The sequence below is a fragment of the Dendronephthya gigantea genome, unplaced genomic scaffold (genome assembly GCF_004324835.1).
Source record: "Dendronephthya gigantea isolate DGI-Jeju-01 unplaced genomic scaffold, DenGig_1.0 000133F, whole genome shotgun sequence".
NCBI classification, from domain to species: Eukaryota; Metazoa; Cnidaria; class Anthozoa; order Malacalcyonacea; family Nephtheidae; genus Dendronephthya; species Dendronephthya gigantea.
In genome coordinates, this window is record NW_021163143.1 from 87,541 (window position 1) to 100,013 (window position 12,473).

The following is a 12,473-nucleotide window of genomic DNA, read 5'->3' on the forward strand; positions in this document are numbered from 1 at the left end:
GGCAGAATCTTGTTGAGCGTTTAATTTTAACCCTTTTAATATCTCAAAATCATTTTATACAAAATTATCACAGACAAGCTATGTAAATCAAACTTTAGTCACCAGTTTCTCATTTGTTTTCAATTAATTAAATATAAGTATATTACATGTGCAAACAGGTTGTATATGATGCAACAGATGCAGAGTGGATGTTGCAAAGGCCTACTGTAATATTTAACTCCCAGACTCTTCTGAATGAGTAGTGAAAAAGTAAATTTCCTAGAAGGTCTACCACTGACACAAATAACTAACCCTGTTTCATCAATTCTAATTTGGTGAGACCCAATGTTATTTCCTCATTCATCAGCTTGTGGAAGATTCTCGGGCAATGTTATTCCAATTGAACTAAGTATGTTAGACACAGGCCCAGGTGATCCTTGTTGTAAAGAATACGACTCCAAAAAATTTTGCACTAAATTTAAATCAATATCAACTGGTTTCATTGTGTCATCCTCTGTTTCAAGAGAACTTTCATCTATCTTGGATCTTTGTAAATCACCATCCTTGCTTTGCAATTTAACAAAACTTTTACCAATGTTTGTTGCTGAAAGTTCATTATCCATAGCAGTTGCATATTCTACCATCTCTTCATCACTGTCACCACTGTCATTTAGATCATCAGAGATTATTTCACTATTGTCTGTGTTGGATGGCATGAAAATTGTGTCTACGGATTTCATGAATCCTTCAGCATCAAATTGTATGTCATCTTCATCTTGATCTGAAGGAAATTCAGCACCTTCATAGCTAGATATTTTTTCTACAAATGAGTTCATTCCACTGACAACTTCTCTCAAATCAACCTCTTCACCAGTCAATTTAGACTGACCATATTGGGACAACATAAAATCCAATTCTTCTGTAGTAACCTCTAGCCAACTTTCATTATCATCCGGAGGAAATACCTCTGCTGTAGATTGAGGTGATACTTTTTCATCAATTGGCACATCTTTAAGTAATGTCTTGATTTCATTTATGCTATGTTGATTTTGTCCTGAATTCAAGCAGATTTTAGTGAAATATTCCTTTGCATTTTCCATTAGTTGGGTGTACAATTGTGATCCAACAACTTCTTCTCGAAAGTAACCATGCTTTGTCAATGATTCCAGGTACTTCTCCCAACATTCACCACCAGCAGTATTGTTGCTCACCATTCCATTATTATAAGGTGTTTGGTTATACAGTACCTCAAAACCATAGGTAAGCTGTAATCCTATAAGGTGTCCTTTATATGTTGGGCAGGAAACAGCAGGCATGAATTTCATTGCATATTTGTCACGAATGAAATTTTGTTTGACTAGCTGACCATATAAACACTTTGTAAAACGTACACGACAAGGGACAAGTGACTTTAGGTTGAAATGCACTAGACTTTGGCCAGTCCTGGCCAAATCCCGATTAACAAAAGCCGAAACTGCTGGGGAAATAAGGGAATTCTTTGTTTCTAACAAATATTTAACCTTGGGAGGTACATAACACAAAACATTATGAAAGCAACCTCTTGCTTTCTTAGGATATTCTTGAATTTTTTTTAAAATAGGATCTTGAATCCAAGGTGGGGCAACAGTTTTCTCTGGATTTGCTTTGAGAATTTTTAAAGCTTGACAGATAGTTGGCTTTCCTGCAGGAAGGAAAGGAATTTCTGAAGGTTTTTTCGGAAATGGTATGATGTGAAGCTTCCCTTGATACACAAAAACTCTGTTTTCACTCGTATCTGGTTCAAGCCACTCCGGAAGATATTCAGCCGCTTCAATTAGTAAGAATTCGCCATCGTTGTCATTCACAGTAATAGCAAAATCAGGAAATTGTTTGCTTATACTGAATAACAGGTACACTATGAACCATTCATCCTCAATATTATCACCAAAGTTCGTGGACCCTTTGAGGAATTGACTCTGTTCCGATTTGTCAATACTTTCACGTGGTTGCTCCAAATCTTGAGTAGTCAAATTAAAACAGTCGTTTTGCCAAATGTAATCACTGATAAGTGACTGCGCATATGATAAAACATCGTACAATACATCTTCAATTTTCAAAATATTGTCAATTTCAGCAATAGCAGAGTGAATAGAGAAAATCTTGTACTCGACAACGTTATCCAGTGATTCACCGAATTCAGCCATATTGGATTTCGTTCTAATACTTCGTGTAAGACTAAGCCTTTCAATGTAAGACACCTATACTGAAATATATATATTTGAGTCTAGTATAGGCAGTGTATGATATACATAGATTTTTGCCTCCACTTTTTATTGTTATGAGTTGACAAAAGTTAAAGATTTTTGTAAATAAGTTTATTCTTGGGTTCGTATGGCGTCAGCTGTAAAGAGTAGGTTCTGTGGATGTGAAGTAAACCCGAAATCAGCAGAGTAACCAGAAGAGATACGGGCTTTTTAGCAATTATAGCAAATTCAAAACATTTGCTTGTCCCAGTGAGGCTGTGATGTATATTTTTACAAGTGATATCATTAATAAATTAAGGTGAGGCTGCCCTCAAGATAGCAGAACGTTAAAGTGAGTCTTCTAAGTAACCAAGTGGAAACACAGAATGATTTGATTTGGGGCGATATGGCTTCCGAGGTTTTATACACAAAACCAAACCAAATATTACCTTCTATTTTTAAATAAAACGTCTTGTTGAACACATGCATTGCTCTGGAAATGGTGGAGAGTATGGTCGGGAAAGAAAGCACAAACTTTTATTTGGGCGATTTGTGCGAGACTGATTCTGTGGATGGCGCAGTCCGTACTCATTCTTGGCTTGGCGAGGACGAGCCATCAGTGTTCATCAAGAGAGTAGACTCTGATTTAATTATTTATCAACCAAAGAAAAGAAAAGCTAAGACAATTGGAAAATATTTAATGGGTGACATGCTAGGCGAAGGGTCATATGGCAAAGTAAAAGAACTATTAGACATGGAAACGTTAAAAAGACGTGCGGTGAAAATTATGAAAAAACGAAGATTAAGACGGATACCAAACGGCGAGGAAAATGTGCAGAGGAAAGTATTTTTTTAAATCCTAGAAGAGAAAACGTAAAGTTTTGTTTATATGCGCTCGTTACGTAATTACCAAATTATTATTGCTTCAATGAGTATCAATGTCAACTGTCATAATGCCCGAGTTGGGGAATGAGTGAATGACAGTAGTCAACACCGCATGGGATTATCCCTTTACATAAATGCATTATCTTATGAGATGTGGTATGTATAATTTATGAAAAGTATCTTGTGTCACCATGTAATGATAGACAAGCTTTACTGTTTACAACATGAGTATTTTAGTTTATTTACTTACTACTTTGCACAATTTAATGGTCTTGTGAAGACTTGCAAATTGTAAATGCTTTGTTGCAAGTTATTACATAAATGATTAACAAGCACTTATAACATTCACAGTAAGATACTAATGAGATATCAGGTTTCAATATTTAACAACCTTTTTCTTTTGTATTTCACATGATAATAATCAATGTATTTAAATTAAAAATGGTGTCATTTGTTATTCCCACAAAAATTTCTTTTGGCATGCTTGACCTTACAAAACTTTCCTATGGTCATTATGAATTTTCTAATTCTCTAAATAAATTAACATATGTTGTTTTTTCTGCAGGGAGTTTAGGTTACTAAAGAGATTAAAACATAGAAATGTCATAGAACTAATTGATGTAATTTACAATGAAGAAAAAGAGAAATTATATCCTTTTTTACTAGTAAAATTTCTATAATGATCCCCAAAGAGATTCTTGTACTGGGATATATACACATTCCCTTAGTATCTTATCTAATTAAGGTGTTCCTTTTATCCTATCAATGCCCTCTTCTTAGCCCTTATCCATGGTGCCCCCACTCAGTTTTTTATTCTTTCAATTAATTTTCTTATTTGTAAATTGTTTAGTGATAATTCTGAAATTTATGAATATACTTAACTATTTCCAAATATATGATTCTTGAATATTGTGTTGGAGAATTACAAGAAATGCTCGAGAGTATTGACAGCCACAAGTTTCCAATTTGGCAAGCCCATGGGTAAGTGATATTTTTTTACTCCAGACAAAAGGGTATGTATGAACATTTTTCATTTAATAGTCTAGAAATATTGTGAATGTTACTTTACATTACTGTAATATCATTGAAAGGTACTTTGTTCAGCTGCTGGATGGCTTGGAATACCTCCATGGACAAGGAGTAATTCATAAAGATATCCTTTAAATAAATTAAATTTCAATACAGAAATTTATGTTAAAAGCAGAGCCCTATCTACCTACAAATAATTATTATTTAAAATTCCTTAATGAAACACAAATATTAAACCTAGCAATTTACTGCTTGCAACTGATGGTACTTTAAAAATCAGTGACTTTGGTGTTGCTGAGGTAATAAATAACTAAGGGTTCTTTCATCTACATTCCTTCTTAAAACACGAAAAAGGAAATTACATACACATAAAATTACGGAACTTTATAAGAACAATATAAAGTTTTCTTTCTTTGGGCCCATAAAAATACTTGTATGGGATCTGCATGAGGAATGGTTTAAGCATCTATCTTCTTAGAAGTATAACAATTTTAATTTGTCCAGTATGGCACAATCAAGTAAATCTACAGTACAGTAGCTAGGAATCTTTCAAGATTTTAACTTCTCAAGTATAATAACTTTTAGAAACTTTCGTAGTAAAATAAGCATCCAAAGGATTTGTCTGAAATTTACAATTGTTTAAATATTTTTTATCCGTTAAGTATAATTGACATGCATTGCATTAATTTTGTTGTCCAGAGGTTAGATATGTTTGCCCCTGATGACACTTGCTGGACGAGCCAGGGTTCACCGGCATTTCAACCTCCCGAAGTTGCAAATGGTCTAGAATCATTCTCTGGTTTTAAATTGGATATATGGGCAGCGGGTATTACACTGTAAGTGTGTGAAGGGTTTCACACATGAAATTATTACAAATTTAAGATAAAATGCACACAATACTTTATATATTCATTCATATCAATTAAACCTGTGGAACCTCTAGACATTGTAGTCACTTTCTCTCCTTATTGGACAAAATATTGACATATATATTTGTTCATTTATGCAGATATAATATAACAACTGGTCTGTACCCATTTGAAGCAGATAATATCTACAAACTTTTTGAATGTATTGGGAAAGGAGAGTTTACAATACCAACAGATGTAGACTCTAGTTTAGAAAGCCTCTTGCGAGGTAGGTTTTCAGATTTCTAGCGTAAACTTACATGCATTCAATTAAGACAACATGCATACATACACGAAATACCTCCATTAAATAGGACCTGACCATTGAAGTCTGACCATTTTGCCCGCTCAAATGAAAACAGACAAAGTATTAGATTTATATATTCGGCTATCAATGACAATGTGCTTTAAAACAGCAGCTTAAAAAAAGCTTTCTCAGTCAACTTTTAAAAAAAAAAGTGCATCCTGCTAATGACAGCATGTTTGGTTCCAAATTGTGAATGAAACATAGTTCAGTATACTCAGCTATTTGCTGTGTATTGTATTTGATTCAATATTTAGGTATGTTAGAACGAGACGCGTCAGAAAGACTATCCTTACAAGACATCAGACAGCACCAGTAAGCGCATTTCTTTCCTAGTACTAAACCTTTTGAGGAAAAAAAGACGCTTGGCCCCAAGATATTTTCATGATCTATGTTCTCTAATGTTTTATAGTTGGGTAAGAAAGAAACACCCGGCTACTGGTGATTACGTACCAATGCCACCATTGCAAGATGGTGATCCATTTCGTAGCATGAGTGTCGTTCCATATCTTGAAGATTTGCATAGTCCAGACAGTGGTTCAACCTCGCTCGTTGATGAAGCCGAGACTCCTTTAGCAGGTGGTGAAGATATTGTAGAATGTTGTGTATACATTTCATTATTTAGCAGAATCAGTTAAAACGATTTCTTGTTCATTGTATGGTTCCTTGTACATTTTTTACCCAATTCACTATCTTGGATAAGCCACATCACATGCCCGGCTACTTTTGTTCCTTCCGGGCGAAGCGTGTCATAAGCCAATAATAACTAAGCATTGGAAATTTTCCGTGGATGAATAATCTTTTGCATAATTTTACTGCTTCGATACTTTTGTTCTCTTCTACGCTTGCAGCGGGCTGGAACAAAAGTACCCAGCAACACGAGTTGTCAAAAATAGTGAATTTGTTACTAACGACGCAAGTTAGCCAAATATCACTTCAAAAATATCTGTTGAACAACGCGATGTAGACGGAAAAAAGTTAATTTGTCGCACAAACTAAGCCGTTGTTCCTCTGAGCGCATTAAAAGCCAATATAATCAGTTGAACAAAGCTTTGTTGTTCCAAGGCTCGCCAAGTTATACAGTGTAGGTACAGGCCTGAAATATCCTCCTTCTGATGAATGATTCTCGAAGCTAACAGTGTTTTTAATACAAATTTAGACGTTGAGGAACCACAAGACAGTCCGGAGTTGATGCAAGTCTCAAAGAAAAAGAAATCAAAAAAGAAAGGAAGTTTTGCTTCATGTAATTATCTGTTATCATTCTACCCAATAATGATGTGAAAAATGGATGAAAGATTTGAATATAAAGATGCGTTAAATATTACCATTCAAATAAGTAGAAACCAGTCAAAATACTTTTTTATGCTTGATCTGTTAGACAATACTGGAGGAACTTAGCAATCATTCGATAGTGTTATAGATGGTGACCCTATATACACATGGTCTTTTTTCCTAAGAATTTATCATTTATTTGTTTTTGTAACAGAACAATACTGATCAATGCTTATTTGCACTTCTTTTATAGTGTTACCTCATTCGTGTATCCATGGTAACAGGTGAACGAGTAAACTGTTGTCATGAAATAATGCAAGAATATAATAATTGTATACAGCTTTTGCCATTGGCATTGCTATATAAAAAAACTATAGCATCTTTGAAAGGTTAGAATTTTGACTCATATTTGTACATAATGTTTAATAATTTATTTGTATTATTTCTGTTTGGATAATCTAGTTCCATTCAGTCGTAAATCTTGTGTCCAGGGAATATTAGATTACATGAAATAAACGCCATCCTTTTTGTTTTTGAACTGCTTCTTTGTCGTACCTCATTATGCATTGCTTGCGAGCTCTAGACTTAGTGTGATTTTGATCAGGACATTATGGCAGTGACGTAGTTAGAAATGACGTAGTTTCAAGAGGGGCATCATCTGGCAAGACCATATCCCAAACAAGCTCTGCTCAGTCAAAGACGTTTACGTTGGCTTAGCGACGTCAGTCAGCATGGAGGACCTCGTAGGACTGCAGATCTCCGAGGACATGCTCTACGACGAGCTTGCCACGGGTTCCACGCCTGCACTCTGCAGGAAAAGTTGTTGTTCGCTACAAAGACGTTTCTAAACGAAACATGAAGACAGGAAACATGAACCAAGTATAGGCGGGGAAACGGCAGCCGACCGCAGAAAATGGAAGCATGCTATCAAAGCCGCCAACTCGAACAGGAGAGAGAGGACTAGTGGAGGGAGATGAGAGAGAGCAGTGGGCAGCTTCAGCACCCACAGAGCCAAGCGTGGACTTCATCTGACCTTGGCACAAACTCCATTGTCTTCCGGAGACAAAAAGATGGCAACAAGAAGTTTCAGGATATCGGTTGTTAAGAAAATTACAAAACATTACCTATGATGGTCAATTATTAAACAATCACATTGACGAGAAGCGTCACTGGAACGGCATAGTGGTTATGCTTGGAGACAGTTGGTATGTGGGGTACGGGAGTGAAGGCGTCCCCTTAACCTAGGCGCTAAAATGAGACAAGCCCCAGAGTCGGGAACTTAGTCTGAATGCAGTCTATTTTGCTAAAGTAGAGATCAATTGAAAAGTTCATCCGCTGATACGAAATATGTTGATGTTATATGAGTTTATATGAGTTTAGATGAATCCAGGCTCAAATTATTGCAGTGTTTAGACTAGGCTCGAAATCGCTAAGTCAAAGTGCACCAAACCAAGTGTCACAAGGACTTTGCTTGTAAACTAAACATATAAAACTCAGCTATTGTACAAGCATCACACAAGCTTCTGTGCCTCAATACAATCAATCAATTGATACCAAAACAATACTTGTTGCTTCATGTTGATCTTGAAAATAAATAAGCAAAAAACAAAAATTCCACTACCAACATATTATAAAGTTCTATTTTTGTGCTTTGTCTTTGAGAATTATATCATTGTTGACTGTGATTACATAGTTCCATCTGTAGTGCAAGTCCAATAGAACGTAATCCAATGCATGACTTCAGCCTATTTAACCTACCTGGTGATGAATGTTAATTCCAATTTCAAAGTTTAATATTACTTGCTGAGTTGCACTGCATACACCATGCATCTGACAGTTATCTTCTATATTCAAAAACCACCAGTAATGCTGCAAATCATGGAGCCACAAGTAACAACAGCCTATATTCTACACTTTTCACAACTTTGTTCAGTCAGGCTCAAATCGTGGTATCACAGGCAAAATCAAGTTTCCATGCAAAGAATCTTGTGTGATAAAATAACCCCATGAAATAGAATTTGCATACTGAAAAATTAAAAATGAGAAATTAGTGATTGAAAAGTGATGAAATGCCATTAAACACCAGTCAACCATACAGAATAATGTGCAAAGTAATTATCAATTGTGTAAAGTAATTAGCATTTTCTATATTATATATATGTAATAGAGGGATACATTTTAGCCAAGCTGTCATATGTGCCTTCCACATAGTAATGAAGGATGTTTAACATATTCTCAATGATGTACAATACAATAATGAATGGTGGCACATGTACCTCAAGAGCATGTTTTTGAGCTAACAAGTGAGCTTCGCTGGTATGGCGAGGACTCTGAAAATTAAAACAATTTCTATGTTTGTTGTCTTCAAGCAGTCATCATGTGATCATGATTATAAGCATGTGAATAAGAGAGTAAGTTAAAATCAGAAAATAACATGAGTTGAAAAAGAACAGGTAAAATTTCAATTGGGTGAATTAGACTTAGTGATTATGTGATACACTGCATTTAATATGTTTGTAGGTACCTCATGTACTTTTGGTGGATGGCTTGGTAATGACTGGACAGTTGTCACACTACAATAAACAATGAAAATGTTCTAAAAACAATAAATCTGGAAGATTCTGGAAATATGGAAAAAGCCATTTAGGGTCTACCAGTTGGAAAATTCTCAAGATGTAGAGGGCACTGGTAGTTGCGATAGCACCATTCCAATAACATACATTCACCTTGTCTGCTGCCCAAGCTGTTTTTTCTTTTCATTCAGTTCTTGAAGTATTTTATTTCTATTATTTAATTCTGCAATTTTAAGGACAGGATTAATTCTGATGTACAATAATACCCGTTTGTACTAAAGTTTGTTTCTTCATATTATGTAAGTATTTTTCTGGCAAAGTTGCAAAATAGGGGGGGGGACCCAACAAACCAGAACCACACATAATGGCATCTTGAAAACTTTTTAGGATTGATCAATTTGTTTGAATTACACATTAGGTTGAAGTTCTAACTTAGTCCTGCATATCACATAATCATTACTTCATAAAAAGTTAAACAGTCTGTAATGAAGGGCCAAAGCCCAAAGACTTTATACGGCACTTGAATAATATAAAGACTTATGGCTTCGCTTGACGCTGCCCCTAACATGTCAAACAATCGTTTTAAAACTTTAGAGCAGAACATTATAATTAAGGTACAACTGGTACATACCTCCTTGACTCGTCATATTTTACTTGCTGCCCGATCAATCATACATCATATTTTTCATACAAACAAGATACAACTTAGTCTATTGACCTGTGACCACTACCTGTCTGTGACTGGCGGTGCCGCTGTGTCCACTGAGCTATATATGACTGTGTCCCGCTGTGAGTCTGTGACATGCGCAGATGAGATCTGATACCCAGGGTCTTTCATCAGAAGAAAGAGATAGAGCTCGCTAGAAGAGAGTCGGGTCTTTTTTCCTAAAAGCTATCAGTTGGATCTTGGAAATTGAAAAGCCTGGAATGCGACTCATTTAGACTCAGCTCACCGTTCTCTATCATTGCAGAGGATTCAGATGCGAAACTGACCGAGAGGCCGATTATTAGGAGGTGCCACTGGGTCACCTGAGGCAAGCCTCCACTTGCACGCACGTACGCGCTGAAATCGCACGTACGGCTTGCGTGTTGACGGCCGCCTTGAAAGTAGACTACACATTTCTACTGTCATATACAAAAAACTAGCTGTGACGGTCGGCTTAATAGCGACCAGAGTCACCGAGCGTGTGCCAAATCGACCGCACTAATAATCGACCGCACTTGCACAAGTGGAGGCCGACCTTTAGCCAATAACATTTCCGAGAGGTTCAGCGTCACCTTGACGTCACAATATATAAGTCATGTTTTGCAAAAAAGGCCGTGTATTATGTTTTGCATCCGTCTGAACCGGTTTATATTGAATTCTTTTGGACTCGAAGAAAAACAGTTTCGGAGTTAGTTTCAAAGCGAAATAAGACATGGCTATGCGAAATAGTGTCAGCATTGGTTCTATTTCAATTGGATTATCGTTGTTGGCTTTGACGTTAATCTCTGTGATTTGTGGGATAGTGGCGATGAGCAAGATGACAAGCCCAGCACTGGATGTCAGTATTGGTTTGTGGGCGCTTTATGTGAGTGTAATTGTGTAAAGATTTGCAAATGCTTCATGTCCTGGCAAATGTATTCCTGCGAATGTTTTAAAGTACGTGTACGGCATGGCACTTTTCCGACAATCAATTGGTTCATATTTAAGGCAATTAACCATTGCATTATGCACATTTCCTTGTGATAACTTTTTCATATTGAGACGAACAACTACTATTGGAAAAGTTTGTGCTATAATAGTTATTGGAATTGGCTGCTTGTCATTGCCGCGAGCGTAAAATTTTGTCTATATAGATTTAATAATCTGATAAATTTTTGGTCTGGTATTATATCTAACATTCAAAATATATAGAATAATTAAAAAAAAAGTGTTACATGCAATCTTCAGTCTAATGAGCAACATTTTTCTACTTTACATAGTTTGTAGTTCCTGCTGTACTTAGTATTGTCGCTGGATACAAAAAAATCCTTGGTTTGGTAAGAAAACAAAGTATTTTTAACATACGAATGACAAGCTTTGAACTTTTTGTGGGAAATTATTTAAATTAACAGGCTATCATCGCTGAAGCTAGCCATATCATACTCCCCTTTGCTTCCCCTTTGAGATTGAGATATCGGCTTAGGTTTATTTTAAGAGATCTCTTTATTCCGTTACCATGAAACATATCATGTCTTTTATATTTTCTGATATAACTATTTAGATCAATTGCTAAGACTGCTTTTACAAATTGTTCCACGCATGTTCCTGTCACCGGTCTTAATCGGTCGATCAGCCGATTAATATTATGCATTTATTTACATAAAAAGCTAGTGGCTGCACTTGGTACACATATCGTGGGGGTGATACTTGCAATCGTGGGAGTGATTATATCGGCCTCGTTTTGGAGCGTCCTTGCATCAACTTGCACGGAAAACATTGATTCTCATTGTTATTGCAGATACAGAAAACAAAATTTCGGATGTAAGTTTCATAGTTTCATAGTAGATTTTAATTTAACATGAGAGATTACGGCCGGTTTTGGAAGGAGATATTTCCTTTGAAAATATCCGTTATTCAAACGTACGTTCAGTTTTGACTCAACGTGAGCATTATCTATGACTCATGCAACAGACTTTGGTTAGGGCTATTGTAATAAATGCATGGTTAACTGGTTTTTAGACGAAGCAAGCTGTTCTGATCTGAAGACAGTACGTGGAGCTAACGGTGCTGTGACTATAATCTTTGCCATTATTGTCATCGTGAGTTTGATTGGTTCAATATACGGTTGTTATGGAACTTGCTGTGCACCACGGGTAATTATTATTTTAACGTTATAACCATAATTACGTCCATAGTTGATCGGACTAGATTTTTCCGAGAAGTCTAACTACTTCTTTATTTAGATGTACATTCATACTGTTTTCATCAATCTATTTATGTTTCCATTCTATTTCTGTATTCTGTGTAAATATATATAGACACAAACGGTGACAGTTCGAACAGGCCAACCAACTACATTTATAACAATGGCGAACAGACCAGTACAACATGCTCGTAGCCATCAACCACCACCGCCGTATGTTCATCCTGGTGCTTATGGTCAGGATCAGATGGTCGTTAACAGTAAACCATGAACATTTTGCAGTTGACTTAGTTTTGTTTTTTTCAGTATATTTTCAACGTATAACGTGCATGCATTGACTAACCGTAAACTGCATGGATTATTGTTAGCGAGCTTATATGAGACTATTATAATGAGTAATGTATAACTAAAAG

General features: G+C 36.0%; 3 protein-coding genes across 3 annotated transcripts; 1 reads left to right on the forward strand and 2 right to left on the reverse strand.

The window, feature by feature from the left end:
* Positions 1-269: 269 nt before the first annotated feature.
* LOC114536275 (protein ecdysoneless homolog) lies at positions 270-2,162 on the reverse strand. Its single transcript, XM_028557608.1, has one exon. The coding sequence runs from the start codon at positions 2,160-2,162 to the stop codon at positions 336-338; it is 1,827 nt and encodes a 608-aa protein (XP_028413409.1). The 3' UTR covers positions 270-335.
* A 287-nt stretch (positions 2,163-2,449) lies between these two features.
* LOC114536314 (serine/threonine-protein kinase STK11-like) lies at positions 2,450-7,095 on the forward strand. The gene is made up of 11 exons (XM_028557664.1): positions 2,450-3,041; positions 3,652-3,735; positions 3,978-4,067; positions 4,178-4,239; positions 4,344-4,414; positions 4,815-4,951; positions 5,125-5,252; positions 5,585-5,642; positions 5,740-5,906; positions 6,487-6,570; positions 6,853-7,095. Exons 1-11 carry the CDS (start codon positions 2,701-2,703, stop codon positions 6,885-6,887), a joined length of 1,257 nt encoding a protein of 418 aa, XP_028413465.1. The 5' UTR covers positions 2,450-2,700; the 3' UTR covers positions 6,888-7,095.
* A 19-nt stretch (positions 7,096-7,114) lies between these two features.
* Positions 7,115-9,922, reverse strand: LOC114536315 (SOSS complex subunit C homolog). Its single transcript, XM_028557665.1, has 5 exons — positions 9,804-9,922; positions 9,326-9,395; positions 9,124-9,172; positions 8,876-8,929; positions 7,115-8,624 (listed from the first exon to the last, which is right to left on the reverse strand). Exons 1-5 carry the CDS (start codon positions 9,817-9,819, stop codon positions 8,529-8,531), a joined length of 285 nt encoding a protein of 94 aa, XP_028413466.1. The 5' UTR covers positions 9,820-9,922; the 3' UTR covers positions 7,115-8,528.
* Between the last annotated feature and the right edge of the window lie 2,551 nt (positions 9,923-12,473).